This window comes from Gopherus evgoodei, chromosome 5, assembly GCF_007399415.2.
Source record: "Gopherus evgoodei ecotype Sinaloan lineage chromosome 5, rGopEvg1_v1.p, whole genome shotgun sequence".
NCBI lineage: Eukaryota > Metazoa > Chordata > Testudines > Testudinidae > Gopherus > Gopherus evgoodei.
The window spans coordinates 58,244,331-58,265,563 of record NC_044326.1 but is presented as its reverse complement, the minus strand read 5'-3'; the positions used below and the strand labels follow the sequence as shown (position 1 = coordinate 58,265,563).

The 21,233-nt window shown below is 38.9% G+C and overlaps 1 protein-coding gene across 6 annotated transcripts in view; it reads left to right on the top strand.

Annotated features, from left to right (window-relative positions):
- Positions 1–21,233, top strand: part of MTUS1 (microtubule associated scaffold protein 1) — a 206,426-nt gene that overhangs the window by 77,716 nt on the left and 107,477 nt on the right. For 4 of the 6 annotated variants that reach the window (XM_030564301.1, XM_030564297.1, XM_030564298.1 and 1 more), the window contains 2 exons: positions 590–694; positions 2,408–2,458. In XM_030564301.1, the coding sequence (XP_030420161.1) occupies positions 590–694; positions 2,408–2,458 (156 nt within the window). Of the gene's footprint in view, positions 1–589; positions 695–2,407; positions 2,459–12,271; positions 12,600–21,233 lie in introns of those variants that run through there. The other 2 variants (XM_030564300.1, XM_030564302.1) reach the window with 2 other exon arrangements.

Below are 21,233 nucleotides of genomic sequence, written 5' to 3'. Positions count from 1 at the left end.
GCACATTATTGTATTTCAGTGAGAAGTAGGAATTTGAGATAATTTCATGAAAACCACAGCACACACAATTAGATTTAAAACACTGAATAACAGAAGCAATTAACGCTTTGAGAGGATGACAAGCTATAAAATAACTTTAAGTATGAAAGGCATGGGCCTTAGGTGGTAGTACTTTGCTGCTGTTTGTTGCAACTTCTATATTTAGATGTAATAAGGTAAATTTTTAATTTTTGGAATACATCTGAAAATGCATTTCCTAACACTCCTTATTAACTTAAAACTATTTTAAGTATCTTATTTTTTTCCAGTCTCAATTTTCAATAAAGGAAAATTGACTTAAAGTAGTTTTTATTCATCTAAGTAATTGTTCTGCCACTTAAAAAATCTTTCTAAAGGAGACACTAGTTTGGAATCAATTTCCTCTGTAATTGTATGTTGATTCTTAAAAAAAAGTTAAAGTTCAGAGTTTTAAGTGATCAGCAACCTTAAGTTATTTTCTTAAATTGGACAAGTTCTTACCACTGATCTAGTTTTAAATTTAAAAACCTAATCTAAGTCTGTGGGTTTTTTTGTTTTTGGTTTTTTTTAGGAACAAAGAACAAGTCTTGTTCACTGAACCAATGTATACCAAAATCAGCTGGACCATTTCTTCCAACAAGGAAAACCAGTGAGCCAAGAGGCAACCAGCCATTGGGTAAAGTCTCTCTCATTTACACTTTGCAGTCATCCTTTTCTTTCGTGAGAGCTCTGCTGTTCCATTTTGAAATTCTCAAGATTTCCAGTTCTAACAGAGCTGAAACTTTGAAAGTGGAGATGGATTTCACAAATCTGTCCCCAATACAGAAATCCCTAATTTACTTTGTCATCAGAGTGAAATACTAACCTTTCATTTTCTGGGAAAAAAAGATTCAAGGGCCTGTAACATCACTTGTTTATCTACATTTAAATTTGTATTTATCAAAACAAATGTTTTATAAGCAGGATTTGAATAATGCTTACTTAGAGTATACATACAGGATGAAGCCCAAATTTAGCCCCTTCTTGGAGTTTTTGTTTAGCTGGGAGTCCCTGCCAGAGCTTGCTCCTGAGCTTGGCTATTTCTAAGATAACATCTCTGCCCCCTTATCTCCTTGCCTCAGATACTCAAACCCTTTTAAATGCTGAATTAGAGTTTAAAAGGACATATCTAGTTGGGTGTCTGTACATTTAAAAGTACAGAGATGAATCTTCATGAAAGATTCTAGATCTGACATCTTGTCATAGTTGTTCACTGACTGCTCACAAAGTTCCTATAATGTGGCTTAGAGTTAAAATTGAACTGCATCAGACTAATGTACAGTAATTAAGATACAATGCAAATTGTGTTGCTTCCTACTTACTGCAGCAAAGAATCCTGTGGCACCTTATAGACTAACAGACGTTTTGGAGCATGAGCTTTCGTGGGTGAATACCCACTTCCTCAGATGCATGCATCTGAGGAAGTGGGTATTCACCCACGAAAGCTCATGCTCCAAAACGTCTGTTAGTCTATAAGGTGCCACAGGATTCTTTGCTGCTTTTACAGATCCAGACTAACACGGCTACCCTCTGATACTTCCTACTTACTGAAGCCTATGCTTGTAAGGTCTCATACAGAGATCTTGATACTTGCTATACACAGCCAGATGAGTTGAGCCTTTTAATTCTTAATTTTTGTCTTTGCAAATTGGACCAAGTAACAGTATTCTTGAAAACCAATAAACGTACTCTAAAATTCTTGATTTTTAAGTCTCTACCATGCAAGAGTTATCAGTAGTAGTTCCACTTACTTAGTCTTTACACTAAAGGATACTGTCAGTTATGTGGTCCTTAGGTCATACTAATAAAAGACAATTTAGCTTTTTTTTCCCGGTTAACTTAGAAGGCTACGTTCTCTAGTGTGTAGCCACTGGTTAACATTTTTATCCTTTTTGAGAAGAATATGTAAATGTTTGCCCACAGATGAAATAGCTGACAATTATTACAGGCCACTTCATTCTTAAAGGCCTCAGAAGTGGCAATACTGTGGACAGAATAGTACTATTTTTTTATCTGGCTTACATGAAGCACAGCCCTACCAGTGCTAACAAATGGGATAGTTAAAGGTCAAACTCTTAACTAGTGAGGTCCAATTAAGTGATTTGATTACGGTAAAACAGTTCATAATTAACAGGAATCTTGTCATGTTTCATTCTCACATATTTTACCAGCATCTTAATGTCATAGCAAATTTTAGGATTAATATTTTACTGAACTATTCTATGCCACCACACAAGGAGCATACATGAAAAGAGGCTGGGAAGATGCTTTTTTACCCATCTACTGGAACTTATTCATAAGTCTTAATACACTTAGAATGTTACATCCATATCTTCTCTGAACATTATAGGTACTCCTGTACTAAATGGACCCCGTAGACTATTGTCGGGTTTCAATTCTGGTGAGTTCTCAAATCTGTTCTCCCCCAAATTGTTGTTAATGGATAACAAGGGGAGGTCCCTACAATTATATATCCTTATATGCCATCTTTAAGATTCTTTTGGTATAGTGTCCTAGTGTTTTCATTCTTAAATTAAGTAGCCTCAGAAGAAGTTAGTATGATGTAACAAACCATGAAGACTCGAGTTTCAAACATACTATTTTACCTTTTTCTCTGTGCTTTAGTTCTGTGCTATTAGACCATCCAGCTGCCAAACTGTAGAGTCTAATATTTGTCATCATATGCTTTGTAGACAAAATGGAAGTTTTTAAAAGCAACATACAAGAAACATATGGGTACTAATTTGGATATACTTACTTTGCAGTTTAGTCATGTGGCAATAATTTGTTAAAACAAACGATGTGTTTTGGGAAAAATAGAAGATTCATGCTGAACAGAAACGTGTCTTTTTTAATAGCTTGTGCTGACAAATTTTTGACTTTTTTTTTTTTAGTAGCAGCAGCCTCAGCATATGTTGCTGCATGCTGTGCTTGAATGGTAGGTGGCAATTAACTAGAAATGTTCGTATCAACTTGTGTGACATTGGGAAGAGTGACAAGAGGTTTAAAAAGTGGCTGATATTCTAAATAATTCTGTCCTGAGGCTTCTGTTTTGTATAATAGTTCTTCTCTGTCCTATATTTCATACCAGTCCACAAACCTGGAGCTAGTTCTTACCAAGCCAGTTGATAGAGGCAGAATAAATCTTGGGTGGACATTCCCTTGTACGTAAAGATCTTTCCAACTCACTTGAACAGATTAATGGGGTCTTTGTGAAAAGGGATAAAAGGTCTGTGATAGGAATACTAAACTTGCCACTGGAGCATTAATGTGTCCGTTCACTAGAACTAGAAGCTTGTTGGATGCAATATGGGGTGGAAAGGTGCTACGTGTCTCTGGAAGACACTACTGCCTCCCAAATGAAGATTGGATGTCTTCCTGAAAGATATGCTCTAGCTAACCAGAAGTTATGGGCCTAATGCAGGAATTACTGTGAGAAATTCTCTTGTTGTTCAGGAGATCAGACTAGATTACATATCACTTTTGGCCTTAATTTGTGGATCATATTAGCTTTTACTAAAGCAATACAAGGATTCCAAGTGTCTGGAATTTGATCTTGTACACAGGAGAAGAGTGGTGGGGTTTTTTTTACTTGTCTGCTTCCTTTCTTTGAGATTCATAGATTCTAGGACTGGAAGGGACCTCGAGAGTTCAAGTCCAGTCCCCTGCCCTCATGACAGGACCAAATACTGTCTAGACCATCCCTGATAGACATTTATCTAACCTACTCTTAAATATCTCCAGAGATGGAGATTCCACAACCTCCCTAGGCAATTTATTCCAGTGTTTAACCACCCTGACAGTAAAAAACTTTTTCCTAATGTCCAACCTAAACCTCCCTTGCTGCAGTTTAAGCCCATTGCTTCTTGTTCTATCCTTAGAGGCTAAGGTGAACAAGTTTTCTCCCTCTTCCTTATGACACCCTCTTAGATACCTGAAAACTATCATGTCCCCTCTCAGTCTTCTCTTTTCCAAACTAAACAAACCCAATTCTTTCAGCCTTCCTTAACAGGTCATGTTCTCAAGACTTCTATTCATTTTTGTTGCTCTTCTCTGGACCCTCTCCAATTTCTCCACATCTTTCTTGAAATGCTGTGCCCAGAACTGGACACAATACTCCAGTTGAGGCCTAACCAGCGCAGGGTAGAGCGGAAGAATGACTTCTCGTGTCTTGCTCACAACACACCTGTTAATGCATCCTAGAATCATGTTTGCTTTTTTTTGCCACAGCATCACACTGTTGACTCATATTCAGCTTGTGGTCCACTATAACCCCTAGATCCCTTTCTGTCGTACTCCTTTCTAGACAGTTTCTTCCCATTTTGTATGTGTGAAACTGATTTTTCCTGCTTAAGTGGAGCACTTTGCATTTGTCTTTGTTAAACATCATCCTGTTTACCTCAGACCATTTCTCCAATTTGTCCAGATCATTTTGAATTATGACCCTGTCCTCCAAAGCAGTTGCAATCCCTCCCAGTTTGGTATCATCTACAAACTTAATAAGCATACTCTCTCTGCCAATATCTGTCGTTGATGAAGATATTGAACAGAGCTGGTCCCAAAACAGACCCCTGCGGAACCGCACTTGTTATACCTTTCCAGCAGGATTGGGAACCATTAATAACTGGTATAATAATCAGACAGTATTTGGTCCTGCCATGAGGGCAGGGGACTGGACTCGACCTCTCGAGGTCCCTTCCTGTTCTAGAGTCTATGAATCTATGAACTACTCTGAGTATGTATCCAGATCTTTTATTACAAGTTCATACCCTTAGCATGATGCAGCAGTTTAGCACAGTGACTTTGAATAGAGTTTTACTTTGGTTTCTGCAGTCACCTATGTTTTGCTAGTACTACTTTTTAGTTTCAGTGAAGTTCTGTGAGCCCATGTGTCCATCAGTTCAGAGAAGTAGAAGGAGTAATCTCACCAAGATTTAGCTATTGTCACCATTTGTTGGCAGTGGGTGCAATTAAACCTATGCATTTGGACTGGAATAGCGATCTTGGGAGGGGTGGGGGAATGAGTTTCTCCATTCATTTGCTAACAAGTGAGCCACACTTTATGCACAGAAATGCATAATTCATCACATGCCAGTGAAAGTTGATCCTCAAGTTAAAACACTTTATTTTCTGCCCTTTGGAATTATCGATCATGCACCATTTTATGCTCGCAAGCTTTTTAATGAATTTTTTTTGCTTTTTCAGAAGCTTACTTATTTTGTTTTTCATTCTTCTTGATCAGATTGCATAGAGCTATACCAAAGTGAAAAAAAATTGTGTGAGGAATACTGAGGGCTTTTGTTTCGGATGTTCTGTAGTACGCTTCAAGTCACATGATCTTTCTTCAGAATAACTGAATGCCCAAAGCCAGCTAGTGCCATGCAGAATGAGGCCAAGCATCTTTTTTTTTTTTTTTTTTAATTTTTTTAAAGTAGCCTGCAGTTCTTAAGTAAAGCTTTTTGTTTTGACATTTTAGACCTCCGTCCTTTGACTCGACTGTGCGGATGTCACTCTCAGTGAAGACCAAGTAACATTTTTATTGTCCGTATGCTGTATCTATGGCGGGGATGGGCAAACTTTTTAACCCAAGGGCCACATCTGGGTATAGAAATTGTACAGCGGGCCATGAATGCTCACAGTATTGGGGTTGGGGTGTGGGAGGAGGTGAGGACTCTGGCTGGGGGTGCAGGCTCTGGGGTGGGGCAGGAGATGTGTTTGGAATGCAGGAGGGTGCTCTGGGCTGGGACCGAGGGCTCAGAGGGTGGGAGGGGGATTAGAGCTGGTGTGGAGAGGTTGGGGGTGTAGGGGCTCTTAGCTTGTGTGCAGGCTCCAGGTGACGCTTACCCCAAGCAGCTCCCAGAAGCAAAGGCATGTCCCTCCCTCTGACTCCTACACAGAGGCAGGGCCAAGCGGCTTTGCTGCATGCTGCCCTGTCCGCAGGCTCCACCCCTGCAGCTCCCATTGGCTTAGGTTCTTGACCAATGGGGGTGGCGCTTGGGGCAGCATGCAGAACTCCCTGGCTGCCTCTACATGTAGGAACCAGAGGGCAGCCATGCTGCTGCTGCTGCTGCTGCTTCTGGGAGCCGCGCAGAGTGGCCCCCAAACCTGATCCCCCACTGGAGCACCGGAGTGGGGCAAGCATCAGAGGGAGCTCGAAGGCCAGATTGAAATGGCTGGCAGGATGGATTCGGCCCACGGGCCATAGTTTGCCCACCCCTGATCTATGGCATAAGGACCCTGTAATCTGCCAGATTCACAGAGAGTCTCCTACTGATAATAGGTTGATTGTGATCTTTCTGTGGTGATAAAACTTGTACTTAGGGAAGTTACTGCTGCATTTAATGTCGCTGGAGGAAAAAAGTTTGTTTTTTTTAGAACAGAGTTTTTATCTTCTGACTGTTTGCATATGTAGTTCATTCATACTCAGATTGGGGCATTATTTAGATATAAACTAATTGTCCTATTCATCAGTAGGGTATTGATATCTGAGTTTCAGGCACTCTACAGATTTGAGAAGACATCACTGCACTGGTTTTACACTTCGTTCATGTTTGGAAGACTTTTTTTACAATTGCAAGAACTAAATTGTTTTCAAGTAAGGGTTTTTCTCTGAAATCTAAATCAGTCATGATGAGCTCTTCAAACAAACTGGATTTTGCCTGACAGCCAAGTGTTTTGCAACACTGGCTTATTGCTATGCTGAAAAATAAAATTTACGTTCCTTAAAGGAAGTTGTGAACTTGAGGTTTAACACCAGTCTCTGCTAAGAACACAGAGCTTGTCAAATCTTTCAACCTGTTGAACAATTTAAAGAGAGAATGTTATACAAATAATGTGTTCTATTGCTAATGTAAATACTTCAAAAATTCTGAGCTTGATTTTTTAAAAAAAGTCCCCCTCTGTGTAAATGCAGCTAATTGAAAAGTACATTAACGTGGAGCATGAGTAGTGGCAAAATCCAGGGCTGGATTGGATTCAGGTTCTGTTTTATTCAAAATTGAAACAATTGGGTTTTTGGCCATTAGCTAAGAACTGTTTTTCTAGGACTCAGCAAGGACTTAATCTCAATTTATGAATACAATATTATGAATCTATTAATTTGTGGGGGCTTTTGTGAAGGGCAGAGGGATTTGGCAATGATTAATTGGATTCATATGGTAATCACTGGTATTTTACTGAAACTATAAAACCTATTGCATTGGAGCTTAGCTGTGGGTTATTAAGGATGTTGCACGTGGTGACTGTTTTGAAGTGTAACTTTTGCCTAAATATGCTTATTCGCTCACAAAAGGTCTCATTTTAAAATCTGCATTCAGAGTTCTTATCTGCCGCATGGCATAATTTTCCATTTAGCTATCTATTTGTAGAATTAACTGACCTTTTAAATATTGTGAGTGAAAACAACCGTGACCTTGAGTTGTCCACTCTATCCACACTGAAATGCTGGATCGGTGAGGGATATGTAGAAGAAGGTACAGTATTTTAAGCCAAAGCACCGTCTACTGTGAAAGTGCAGTTAAGGCATGACTCCAGTGCTATTTTTGTATATATGGTGTAGCTACTGATTTGAGCAATTTGTTTCAGAAATCCTAGATACAACTTAAAAACCTAATGTTAGTTCACAATAGCAATTCTGCAGATAGGTAGACTGCTATTGTGTCAATAACTGAAGCTGAGATTCTGAATACGAAGTGCTGGCATTTAGATTTAGACACCACTTCCTAAATCAGCGTTTCTCAAATGTGGCTACCGTGGCCACATGCAGCCACCAGAGAGCTTTTCTTGCAGCCACAGCTGTGCCTGGGCTGCAATGGTGGGAGAGGAGGCCTTCAGTAGTGTTTGGGCCCTGCCCCCCTCTGGAGACACAAGCTGGAGGAGCAGGCAGCCAATGAGTTCCCCACCTTCCCAGGGTCAGGATTCCACCCTTGGGTGGTGGGTGGAAGGCTCTAGCCCTAGGGCTTCAGGCTCTATTCCCAACAATACTCCCAGTCCCAAAGAACCAGTCACTTTCCCCAGGTCTTTTGCACCTCTGATCACACACCAAAGACACTGCTTGTAGCCAATACTACAATTAACTAACTAAAGATTCCTTAAGAAAAGGAAATGAGAGAGATTTACCATGTTAAAGGAGGTAAATATACACACAAATGAGTTAGTCTTAAGGTCCAGAAAGTAGTAGAAGCTGTTGTGATGTGCAAGCTCTAAAAGTCCTTTAGGGCTAAGCAGCTTGAGGATCCTTTCCTTTTGCTTTAGAATTATTGCCCTTTCCAAATTCCAAGCAGCATAATGACAATTTCTTCTTGACAGGGATTTTTATTCTTTTCCCCCAGAGTTCAAGCTGTCATGGGACGAGTATTTGTCCCCGCTTCATGGGTGTGGGGAAAAAATAAACAGTCTTTTTTTCCGATGATGTTCCAGAGTGGCTTGTCTGGTGTCTATAAGCATTTTATGGGGCAGGAGATAACACCACTTGTGGTAAACTAGTATTTCACATTTGGTAATGCTTCTCTCCTCAGTGTGGGGTTTTCTAGTTTCATAGTGAATACTTCAATAGTAACAGAAGGAACAGTTAACGATTACCTTGTAACATGGGATACAGATATAATAAGTGAGATGAATGTATGAAGCAACTCAAAACATTTATTGAAGTCCAAACACTAAACACATTGTCTCTATGAATCTAATACCAGTTTTAACAACACTAGCATGCAGGTGAGTCAAATTAAATACTGACAAATGCATAGCTGGAAACCAGTGAGATCTAGGGGCTTTGACATAAGCTGGCACCAGGTCTGCCAGCATCATAAATACCAAATCAACATGGCACATGTTGAATGGATAATAGTGGCTGAGAGATCTCAAAATGTAATTATAAATGGAGATTCATTATAGTTGCTGGCTTGAAGTGGTTTCCATTATATAAGAGGTTTACAGTTTGGTCAATGATTCTCATCACAGCCACTATCAAAATTGTTCCAGCATCCCTGAATCGTTGAGTAGTGTTTTGAGTGGAATTCCAAAGGGATTGGTTCTTGAGCCTGTGCTGGGTAATACTTATCACTGACCTATAAGAAAAGAAAATATTCATTTCTTATAGTTTTACCACTAACCCAAACAACAGGGACAGGAAACTGGTGCAAAGCAATCTGGATTGCTGGGTGCAAGAAAACTGAGTTTCAGTAAACGCAAGTGTAAGCATGCAGGAACAAAGAATATAGACCATACTTGCAGGGTGGAGGACTTTGGGGAAGCAATAACTGTTGGGGAAAAAATTGGGGGGTCATGGCTGAACACGAGTTTCCAGTGCAATACTATGGCCAAAAAGGTTTAATGTGATTCATGGGTGTATAAAAAGGGAATCTTGAGTAGGAGTGGAGAGATTACATTACTTTAGTCTATAAGGTGCCATAAGACTCTTTGCTGCTTTTACAGATCCAGACTAACACGGCTACCCCTCTGATACCAATCCTCAGTTTAGCAGCAAGCTGCCTTTTTAGACATTTCTCTTAATGAAAGTTGCATCAGTGTAGTTAAACCAATGTCATTTTGTGCATGGACTCGCAAGCAGATTTAAACATGGTTTAATATTTCACTTGTCCAAAGAAATTTATTTAATTTTTAAATTGATGTAATGTATCCATATAAGGGTGTGCAGTTATTTAACTGCACTGATAAGAGGGAGCGTAGACCAGCCCTTGGTGACAGTAAAACCGAAGGTATTGTTCCCCACCAGCAACTATGCCAGGCACACCTACCAGTAATTAACTTCAGAGGGTCAACACAGTTGAGGGGGGTCCCCACTCCTAAATTGCACATGTGGATTCAGGTGGAAAACCTTGATGGCATCTTAAATACTTCCCTACCTCACAAAGTGTTGAAACTAACTTTGTTCATAAAGCATGTTGAAATCTATGGATGGAAGATGAATCTGTTTACCACTTGGGACTTTATCCTGAATATTCAGTTTCAGAAGACTTAGTGACAAATGACAGCTAACAGAAGTCTTATTTGCTTCTATATCAGCTAGATATTGCCAGCTAGGTTTCGGTAATGCTAAAAACTTGTTTGCAAGTTAAGTGTAGTTGATGGCTCTTTAGTGAATCTGTGCTCTTTCCTTTCCCAATTGTAAGTTGTTTTTTTTGTTTTGTTTTTTAAAGTGATAAGTGGAACACAGTTGAGAAACATTTTGCCTGGCTCTACTACAGTTGAGGTGGTGTTGGTAGGGCCTAGCCCTTTTAGTCTCTAATAACCAGCTACTCTACCCAGGAAAAACAGAAGCAAGACTTGCTGGTATTTCTGCTGTCTACCTCAAGTCAGCAGCCCTGTCCCATTTTAAAGGTTTCTTTGTTCTTACATACTTTATTTGCACCTCTTCTCTGGTTTTGGTTTCATCCTCTTTGTTTTTACCCTTTGCTGTGTCCCGTACTTTTTTCTTATCCTGTGTCCTTCTATGTTTTGTTCCTTATCCTTCATTGGATAGCAGAGGGCTGCTCAGTAATCCTCATGGCTACCCTTGGGTGTAGACTGTGCATGTTCTTGTCACAAAATGCCATCTCCGATTGTGTTCCTTGCAAGTGGAAGGTGACCAGTGTAAATCTAGTATTGAGCAGCATTCAGTTTTAGAATTCATGTTCATATAAAAATGTGCTGTTGCAAAAGGAAACTGACAGTCAGGGTCCAAAACACCGCAAAAGGAGAACAAGGATGTTGAACCCCTGAAGAATAAGCAGTTGAATCAACTGATTGTACAATGTTGTTGTATCATTACAATAACAAGTACAATGTTATTGTACTATAAGTGTATCGAGAAATGTCTTTTGCTGATTAGTGTAACTGTGAAATATATAGATTAACACTATAGATGAGGAATTATGGACACTTACAGATACTATGCTTTTAAAGTCTCTGATCAAACAAGAAAAATAGTTAGTTACCATTCCACCTGTCTGGAGAGAGAAAAATCTCCCTGTCTCTAATGTAAATTAAGCAATGGAAGCCCTATTTACATAGTCAACAGGAAGAGAACAGCAATGAGTCATCCTGACTCTGGGAACAAAACAGTGAGTTTTCAGAAATACAAGGAGAAACACACAAAGCTATTTTGGCATCCATCTCTTAAGAGACAAAGAGGCCATTGCTCTTGAAATTCTGTGAAAGGTGCATCTCTCAGCCATGTGGGCTGAGGATGCTGAAAACTGATTGTGAAAAATTGCCTGAGACCAGTAGTCTAATCTGTTAAACTTCAGACACAAAAAAGCGTGTTTTAGTTTTGTTTTGTTTCTATTATCTTGATTTCCTAGTAAATCCTGTTGGACTACTGTTCTCTGCTTTCTAGCTTTCAACTCCAGATTTAAAAATTTCTTTTTTTCTGTTTGGCTGTTACGATCCTAGAAATCTGACGGCATTTCTTTCTACTTAAAGGTAGAATGATTTAATAACTTGCATCATAAATGAGTGGAAAAATATAAACCTTTTGGGTTATTTAAATACTTAAGTCAGCATGTTGTGCAAGGACTTGCATAATGGTGGTTTACAGTAGTGTTTGAATCAGTTATCAGATTACAGCTGAATCTAGAAATACTGGTTTCTTGTTGAAGTCCAGAGCCTGTCATATACTAAATTAAGATTAGTACTCCCTTGATCTTATCCCAGTACACTGAAATTTGCAGTGCCAGGCCACAAAACTGAATGATACTTAGGAGCCTTCTAAATATTAATATGTCTGTACAGAATAGCATTATTTTATGTGGACTTGTAAGGATTTACATATGGATGTAGTGGTATATTCAACATATGTTAAAAGAAGCTTTCTGTTAGAAAACATGAAACATAATTAAATAAAGTTGTTGGGATAAATTCAAGTCAATTAGAAAATGGTCAGAATGGAATCAGAATTAGATGAATGAAACAAGTCTTGATTATACTGAGGGGGGAGGAGAACTAAAATATGCCTTAAGGAGAAAATTACTTTAATATTCCTGAACAGTCTCTGAAGTACAATTAAATGATCTGTGACATTATTGGGTGATATTCAGCTTGGAGACCACCCACTTCCCCCCCCCCCCCTCCTCCTGCTAGGTCTTCATGCTTAATCTGTTACCCAACTCAGTGGGAATGAACAGTGTGATGTAATTCAGAGGCTGCTGGTCTTCTGAATCACTAAGAGAAGGTTTTATTCTGAGGACAAGCTTTGTTTCTGCAACATCTGGTGGGGAGAGAGGCTGCCAGCAGCATTTGCATTGTGGATATTATGTCTGTGAATATGGAATGACAGTGAAGGAATGAGGAATATTCACTTTCTAGTCTTGTTTTCCTTGCCAAGTATAGCTTGGCCTCAGTCAGTGGTGAATTTAAATATATAGTATGTGACAGTATATGGAGGCTGTTTCTTTCTTGTTTGTCTTCCAATTGCTCTGAAGACATGTTATGGTCCCCGAAATTTTCCTTATCCAATATGCGTGTGCGACTGACTGCAAAGGGACTGCTCCGAAACCTTCAACTTCCTTCTGGGTATAGGAAAAGCATAGTTATATTTCATACAGGTTTGTGTTTTTAAACCTTGTACTTAGTGTGTGCCTGGGGGACATCTTGTTTACCTCAGCAGCTGCCTATTATTTAAAATATATTCTGGGCATGAAACATTTCATTTTTCATAGAAACCTAAAGCTTTTATAGAAATAAAGTCCTGGTTTATGAAAGTGGACAGTTTGATCTTGCATTTTTCATGTGTGTGAGAGAGAGAACTGCTCATCTGGAAAACATGTATTTTATTTGTTTATGGAATTCACAATTGGAATTGATACATTTCTCTAGATCCTGAAATAGAATCTGGAAATTGATCCCCATTAGTGTCTCTGTATTTACTCATAACATAAAAATAATTACTGTGATATTTTCACTTTTCTGCCCCTTAAAGGGGGGGGAAAGGGTACATAATCATACTTGATTATGGCTTTTTCTTGAGTTATGTAATTTTGCCTGAATACAATGTATCTTAATATCCCTGTTAGATATAAAAATATTTTAGATGGTTTGTAAGTAGGAAGAGTAAATTTCGTGCTTAAAGAAAATCCTTTTTAATTTTAGCCCTAATATCAATGTGGTTGGAAGTACAGGTGTTTTTCATTTGTTATGACTAGCTACAATATATTGTAGCAAAAATACTTGAAAATTTTCTTAAAGAAATGCAATCAGATTTATCTTCAGTGAATTTTTTCCTAAGCAACAAGTCACATGTTTTTATCTAGTAAATATAAATATATAAATGATTATGGATGCTGTTGGGTTTTTTGTATGTGAAATTCCTTTTGTGGAACAATTGCTATATATGGGGTCTATATTAGCCAGGGGAAAGTTGAAAAAAATTTCTTCTCACCCCCACTTTCTGACCATCTTCTCTCCCCCTTTACCCCCTAAATACATGTTTGTTCAGCTGCCTGTGTCTAGTTTTGCCTCCCAGGCATCTCCTTTCTCTCTTGGCCACCAGTCATCTCTTCTAACATCTTGTGGAATCTCTCGTTCTCCTTGACAGGCCATTTAGCTCTGCTAGTCACTGTTTTCTCATAGCTCCTGGCATTTCCTATGTCTGCTTACATTTTATCATGGCCTCTTTTTCTTCCTCTAGCCATCTCTTGGCAAGTTAATGTCTGTCTCTCTCAGCTCCCACTTAATGCTAAAATGGGTTAGGAGTTTGAATGCAACGTAGAATCTCCAAGCAGACTTTCATGTATGTAATGTAAATCACAAGATAACTTTAATGTAACTTGCTATTGCAAGACTCTTAATGGATAAATTTCCATATCTGTTCCACTTATCTGAATGTTACAATCTGGTGTCTTTAGAGAGAGCATGTCTCCGGAAGTACAGGTCTAGCAATAATGCAAGAAATCAGTCAATCTTAAATTTTCTTTTCATTTTCTTTTTTTCTGTCGTCCCTGTCCCCCAATATTAACCCTAGTATTTACCCAAATAACTGAGTTATTTTTGCACTGATTTTTCACTAGTTTCTTTTTAATAAATACCAATAAATTCCCAGGAAACATTAAGCAAAAATAAAGGGCCTTGAATATACCCAGTAAATATTTAGTTGTAATCAATTTAAATTTCCAGTATCATATTGCAGTCTTAAAAATAATCTTTTAATTTATCGTTAGCATTAAGTGGACATGGGAATAAAATCTGCCTCCAGATATTCCTATCATAAAAGTTATTGAATACAGTACATGAAATGTATTGCTGGCCACATGTCCTAGTTAAACAAACATCCCTATAAAGAGATTCTGGCTGTCTGTCTTTCATGCTTTCAGGTATGACCCACAGCCCTTGGAATGGTAGTCAAAGTTCAGCTAGAGCATGCTTCTCACTTTTTTTCTCATCTCTTGGCACATCAGTGCTTCTGAACAAACGGCAGAGCATATAAATGCACCAGCAGAAAGAGTGACCAGTGCTAAATGTGTTAAACTAGTTCACATTCAATACTAGGTGGTGGTAGTATATACATTCATGAGCACTTTACCACTGTTAACACGGCATAATATATTGACAACTACGTTTTTATGCAACTTGAGAGCAGATACAGCTTGTTGTGGGCCACTTACCCTGAAATAAGGGTGACAGCATAATAAAATTCATGCATATGATCATCCTATACATAACAGTGATTTTTCAGATCATTGAGAATAAGCATATTTATACTGCTGCAGCATCAGCAAGCATGTCTCCTAATGCTGTGATTTTCATTGCATTAAAAAAAAATTAGGTTCTTCCCTGGGTCTCACAGCATGCCCAGGTGATTGCAGTATATTTTCATAGGGAGGACTCTGTTTTAATAGAGATTATCATGGACCCTTCCCAGTTGCAATCGCATAGATGGCTTTCCTTCCCTTTAATGAGTGCAACATTCTTGTGACAGCTATGCTAATTGCTTATACAGTTGTAGTAATAAAGTAATATTTAATATGATGTAGCAGATTGAAAATAAAGGAGACAGTACCAGTTGATATGCCATGTCTTCACAGACCACCAGCAGTTCACAGATCAGATTCAGAACCTCTGGGAAAATAGGATTTAACTTCTGTCATGAGGAACGGTATCAGAATTTATTCACAGATTTGTAATTCTCTATTTGCATCCTCATTTTGTGAAAATGTCTCTCAGCAAGCCATTGTTCTTTTTACAGTATGTATACCTACTGTAGAAAACTTAGAGATAATGTGAAATCTGAAGTCTACATGCATAGTGTGACCTTTTTAAAAAAAAATAATCCTTGAGTTCTCTCCCTCAGACATTCTTATTTTAATATCTCCGATTGCTCTCTTACTCAATCTTAAATAATTGCAAACAAGTCTTAATCAGCGTGTGTAAGTGAAGAGGAGTTAAATGTGAATCATCCTTTTGATATTTTCATCAGTGAAGAGGGAAATGTACTTGCTTTATTACTGAGCTGTTTAAGAACATGTTTACCAAAACAGTGAATAGAAGTGATCTTAAATACTTAATGCTTTTCATGCATGATTGGTGTGACAGTTTAGATCAGCATCTCTGGGTGGCTGTCACCTTAAGAATGTTGGAGAAAGACTGTCTTGGACCATAAATATATCCTCCTTCCTTTTTTTACAGAAACATATAAAGCAGTAAATTTGACAGATGGACCTAATTATGGTACCTGACAGCAAAACTACAGTGATTTGCAGTACCATAATTTTTGAAGGATTGTGGGTAAAACTACACAGTTCCTTTTATTATTCATATACTTCGAGTCTCGCAAGTCTTCACAAAACAAAATCTTAGTATCCTGCTTTTGGCTTGCTTTTTAAAAAAAAAAAAAGAGAGAGAGAGAAATGGTATGTGGCTGATTAATTGACCTGGAAACATGACATCTCATATCAAGACAGCCAATGCAGTCCGATCATGACAAGAATTTCAGACGATTGCAACCCCCAAAACCTTTCCCCCTCAAACTCTAAAATAAGCAAACAAATCAGTACAGACCTAGAAACTTTTTAATTAGGCAGATACCATTTGTTTGTACAATCTAGTTTTTAAGACCACTCATCAAGTGTTATGGTCCATGTGATGTGGGAATCGATCAAATCATTAAGGGTAACAAAGCACTGCCTTCAAAGCACACAATCTCCAGAAGGCTCATACCTTGGAATTGCTGCTTAATCTGAATATTTTTTTAAAATCAACTTTCCTCTAGTACTGTTCTTTTCAGAAATAACTAAAACACAGGATAGTCAAATGACTGCAAAGTCATTAGATACAGTTGCAAGCAGCTATCAAAAATGCCTCAAACTGCTACAAGAAACTAACTAAATCCAAAAGCCTACCAGAGACCAATTTAGTTTGATATAGCAGAAATGATGCAACCTGTACATAATAAATATTCATTTCACAAGACAAGGAATACCACTCTAGCAGTAACTATATATAGAGCAAAATCTTCAGTGTAATCAGTATGACATACATATTTTAACTCAAAAGTTAGTATAGCATATTGCAAATTGTCATACACATCTGTTTCAGAGTGTCTCAGCCATATTTATTGGCACTGTATTGGGTAAAAACCCTATGGAAATGAATACTAGTTATTCTTGAGACTAGTATCATGTATTCTATTCTGTAATGACAAAAAAGCACCAGGATAACTCTTATGGTGAAATCTTCTCAGCACTACAGAACTGCCAGTTCTGATCATCTGTCTGGCAACCATAGAGAACCATCAGTCCTTTAATTTCAATCCCAAATGCTTGAATGAAATGGACAATGCAACTTGATGCTGTTATCTACTAACACTTAATGTTTTTTTATCCTGCCTATTTTAACTTCCATCCATACCTTCAAATTACCTTTAAATCTGTGCTTAGTCAGTTTAAGGTCAGCAGGTACCACCCCATCATCTAGTCTGATCTTCTCTGTATCTCAGGCCACCAACAGCACTTGCACACACAATCAAAATTTGACCAAAATATTACAGCCCACAGGAGACTGCTGTGCTGCAGGCAGAGAATTGGGTGTATCTCAATCTGACCTGCGCTCCATGCTGCAGAGGAAGGGGGGGAAAAAACCTCAAGATTACCAACAGTCTCATCTGGGGGCAAACTTCTTCCTCACTCCTCCTCCCCCCCACACCACATGGGGCAATCAGTTAAACCCTGAGTATATGAACAAGAGCCAGCCAGCCAAGCAGCTGAGTGAGTGCTCAGAGCACTGGGCTGTGCCATCCAGTGTCCCATCTCCAGTTATGGCCATCTCTGACCCTTTAGAAAAACCCCAGAATACAAGAGGCGGGAGAGGGGAGGAATCTCTGCCTGACTGCTAGCGGTGACTCAACCTGATTTCCTAACAAGCTGCCTAAACGTGAAATGACGTAATCAGTTATTTATTTTATATAAAATACCTGATCTTTCATTTTACTAAAGAATTCGATGATTGACATGAATGCCCCTTTTAAGCTTGAGGTTTAATCGCGATAAACTGAATTGAAAGCTTTGCATAATGTTGTGGAGCGCTAGTAACTTTCCCATAGTTATGATTGTAACAGCTGTTCATTATAAACCCTATTTTGCGTCTTTCGTAAATTTGGCTTATTAAACGTGTTTAGACTGAATTGCCATATTTACTATGGCAGTAAAGGAGTGTGCTTCTGAAAACTTTCAGGTTTTGTTCCATCTCTTCAAAGAATTATTTGAAACGTTTTTGCTTTTGTCTACTGTCTCCTACTAGCTCCAACAGCTTCTAAACTACCCCTTCAGACTTTCAATATAGTCCCATCTCGTGCACTGGCATCATTTGAAGAGAATAGGTTGTAGTAAAGGGAAGTTTTATGTAGTGGAGAGTTTTGGACCCAAGCTTTATTCCTATTAAAGTCAATGGATGTTTTTGGCCACAGACTTCAATGAGCCCCAAATTGGGTACTACATCTAAATATAGTCCTTAATTGGTTGGTTTCAGCTAAAAGAAAGAGCTGAAGGAAGATTTCTATTAGCTGTCACTTATAGATTTATCCTTAAGTGATTGGAGTTATAAGTTCATGACCATTTCCATTGACAGCTGTGGCTTTTTATGGAGAGGAGCTGACCCCTTTCCATAATACTTAAGATTAGAGCCACCTTCCCATTTTAAGGCTGACTTTTGTTTCTCTCTTCTCCCCCATAAGTTGAAGTACTGAGTTTCCCCTTGACTTCTGAAAACTGAAAGGAAACTCCAGGATTTGCCAAATTACTCTTCTTGCTTTTCCTGCTCACTTGGAATGCCACTCCCATTTTGTCAGTGGGAGAATGTGCCCAGGTCTGTTGAAGATGAGGTCACCAAGGAAGAGTTTACCCTGTGGACTGTTTGACACTCTCATAAATCTGCTCAAATTCCTGCACTTAGTTACATTAGTTGTAAATTGGGAGATAATGCTCGTCTGTGTAAAATGATTAGAAGGCTATAGAAAAAAGCACTAAGTGCATTACTAGCTGCATTTTTTCAGATGGGGTAACTAAAGCAGAGAGATGTTCAGTTGCTTAGCAGGAAAGTCTAGTTTTGGATGCTGGCTATGGAACAAATGACAGTGTTTTCTAGTCTGTCACTTAGTGGGTCATGATTTTTAGTACTTTACCAATATTGGAATAAAGCAAAGCTGTCATCCATCTGGCTAACTTAACTTCAGATGTGATACGCACTTCTCTATCGTTCATTGAATGAGATGAAGATCCACAGGAGTCACAATTAATTATTAGCAGCACTCAGATCTTTTACCTTGGCAATATGGTGATGTGCCAAATTTAAAAAATGTTTTGTTTTACCTGCATAAGGAAACATGAAATATTTAAAAGAAAATAGCCACTAAAGCAAGGCAGTAGTTCTTATTCAAGTATGACTTACTGTGTAAATAATTACAAAAATTCATTTTTCTTATCATAAGAACCTTAATTGTGACTCTCAACAAATATACACCCATAATCTCAAAATGTTTTGGAAAGAGTGTAATTATGCATAGGATAATTACACATGTTGGTCAGCCTTGAATGTAAGTCCTGCATAGTTAGTTGTTTAGCTGAGCCTGTGGGGTTTTTATGTCTGGGGAGAAAGAAGTGGGGCTTAGAGAGAGCAGAGATGGGGAAACTTATCTATGCGGCCCCTTTTTGTATGTGGTACATAGCTGGTTTATTACTGTGGCTCGTAGTTGGGGTGTATTTTTAATTATCTATGAAGTGCACCTGAAGTCTTCTTTGACATCAAAGTAAAATAATTAATAAAACTGATATTTTGCACTCTATTTCCTAAAAGAGTAACTTAGGTCATAAAATCAGGAAAAGAAAAATGCATAAAGCTCCAGTAATCTGGGGATTCTAATTAGGGTTATTTTGTGCACCAAAATGCATTTTGTTTCCTTGATACGAACAATATATATGTGTTTAGGCAGTATAAGATTTATTACATAACTAAGTTTCCTTGCTTCCTGGCATTTGGGTTTTGTAACAAAGTGGTAACCATACCACTTAGCAATCTTAATGGCTTTTAAATAAAGGCTTTTAAAATTTTCAAATTCAAACCTTTGTCATGCCAGTGGTGAAATCTGTACAAGTGAGCCTGGTATCAAAGGGCAGTTGACTTGTGGTATTAGGAAAACAAAGCTTTTCTATTACCAACCTGCTCATTTTAATTTTAACTTTCTACAGCACAAAGGAACAAAGTGATGCCCTTTAGCTTCAGTGCTGGACCATGATAGTTTGGGTACTTGTAGCTTGATTTCAAGACTCTGATGAATTGGTTCATTGTTTTGTACTGTACTGTTAGCAATTTGAACTTTGTAGGCGCACAAGCCCTTGCATTTTGAAATGTGTAATACTGGTAGAGGAAGAGAGTTGTGAAGTTACCTGTTGACTGAAGTAGGTTTAATTTGACTTTTGTCAAAATCTTGCTGCATAGTGTCTTCTGCACCTGTAGTACTGTAGGGCTGTTACTGAATGAAATGGGACCATATGAGCCATTACTTTTTGTTACAGGTCCATGTCACATAAGTGCAAGAACCACTGGTGTTGTAGACCAGTGTCATTCATTTGGGTACAGAGGTTTTAACTCTCAACCTGCAAAAGAACACCTACCCCTTATCAGGTGCGGCGGGAGGGTATTGGTTTTAAGTCTCTACCTTTTAATGTCTCTGTGGGTAGACAAGGTGCCAAAGCTCAATGTCTTCACATGGACCTTCACCAAATACCACGTTGTATAGCTGCCACTTTGGGGTAAGGTGGCCTGAGAAGACTGTGGCAAGGTAACAGATTTGCAAGTTGAACTCATTTGGAAGAGGTAAAGAAAACCAGTACGGCTTGTGCTTTGGAGACTGGTGTAATCAACCTGGCTCATTTCCAGTTAGTGGTTCACAGAAGTCAGATGTCCATTCTGATTTAGTACAGTTGCCTTTGATAGATAACAGAAGTTTTGTTCATACTTGTTACCCGTAGCTGAGTTGGAAGCAATCTTATTTCATTAGTTCTATTCATTCTCTGTTGTGAAAGTCATATTGGGTCAACTGTTAAAGACCAGTGCTCTCAGAATAGTTTCAGGTGTGGTTATATGGGGTTCTGTGCTACATCTTTTCAATTCAGCATATATGAGGCTGATAGGAGATACTGCAGTGTCAGCAGTACGATTGATTAGATGGATGGAGTGGTTGGCATAGGCGCCGACTCCATGGGTGCTCCGGGGCTGGAGAACCCACGGGAAAAATTTGATGGGTGCTCTGCACCCACTGGCAGCCAAGCTCCCCACCTGCCCCAGTTCACTTCCACCTCTTCCCCTGAGTGTGTAGTGTCCCTGCTTCTCCCCTGAGCACCTAGTGCTTGCTGCCACAAAACAGCTGTTTTGTGGCAGCAAGTGCCAGGAGGAAGGGGAATGTGGCATGCTCAGGGAAGAGGCCAGGGCGGGGATTTGGGGAAGGGGGCGGAAGGGGGCGGGGTAGGGGCAGGAGGGGGTGCGGCAGGATGGAGTCGGGGTGGGACTGGGGGTGAGGGGAGGGTTGAGCACCAATGACACCAAGAAAAGTTGGCATTTATGGTGGTCGGTCTATTAGATTGACCTGCAGATCTAGATTATACTTCGATCAGACCTATATGGTGCATAGATAGATGGAAGAAAAAACATATTTAAAATATTCATGAAAGCAGATGCAGAGAGTTTTCACATTC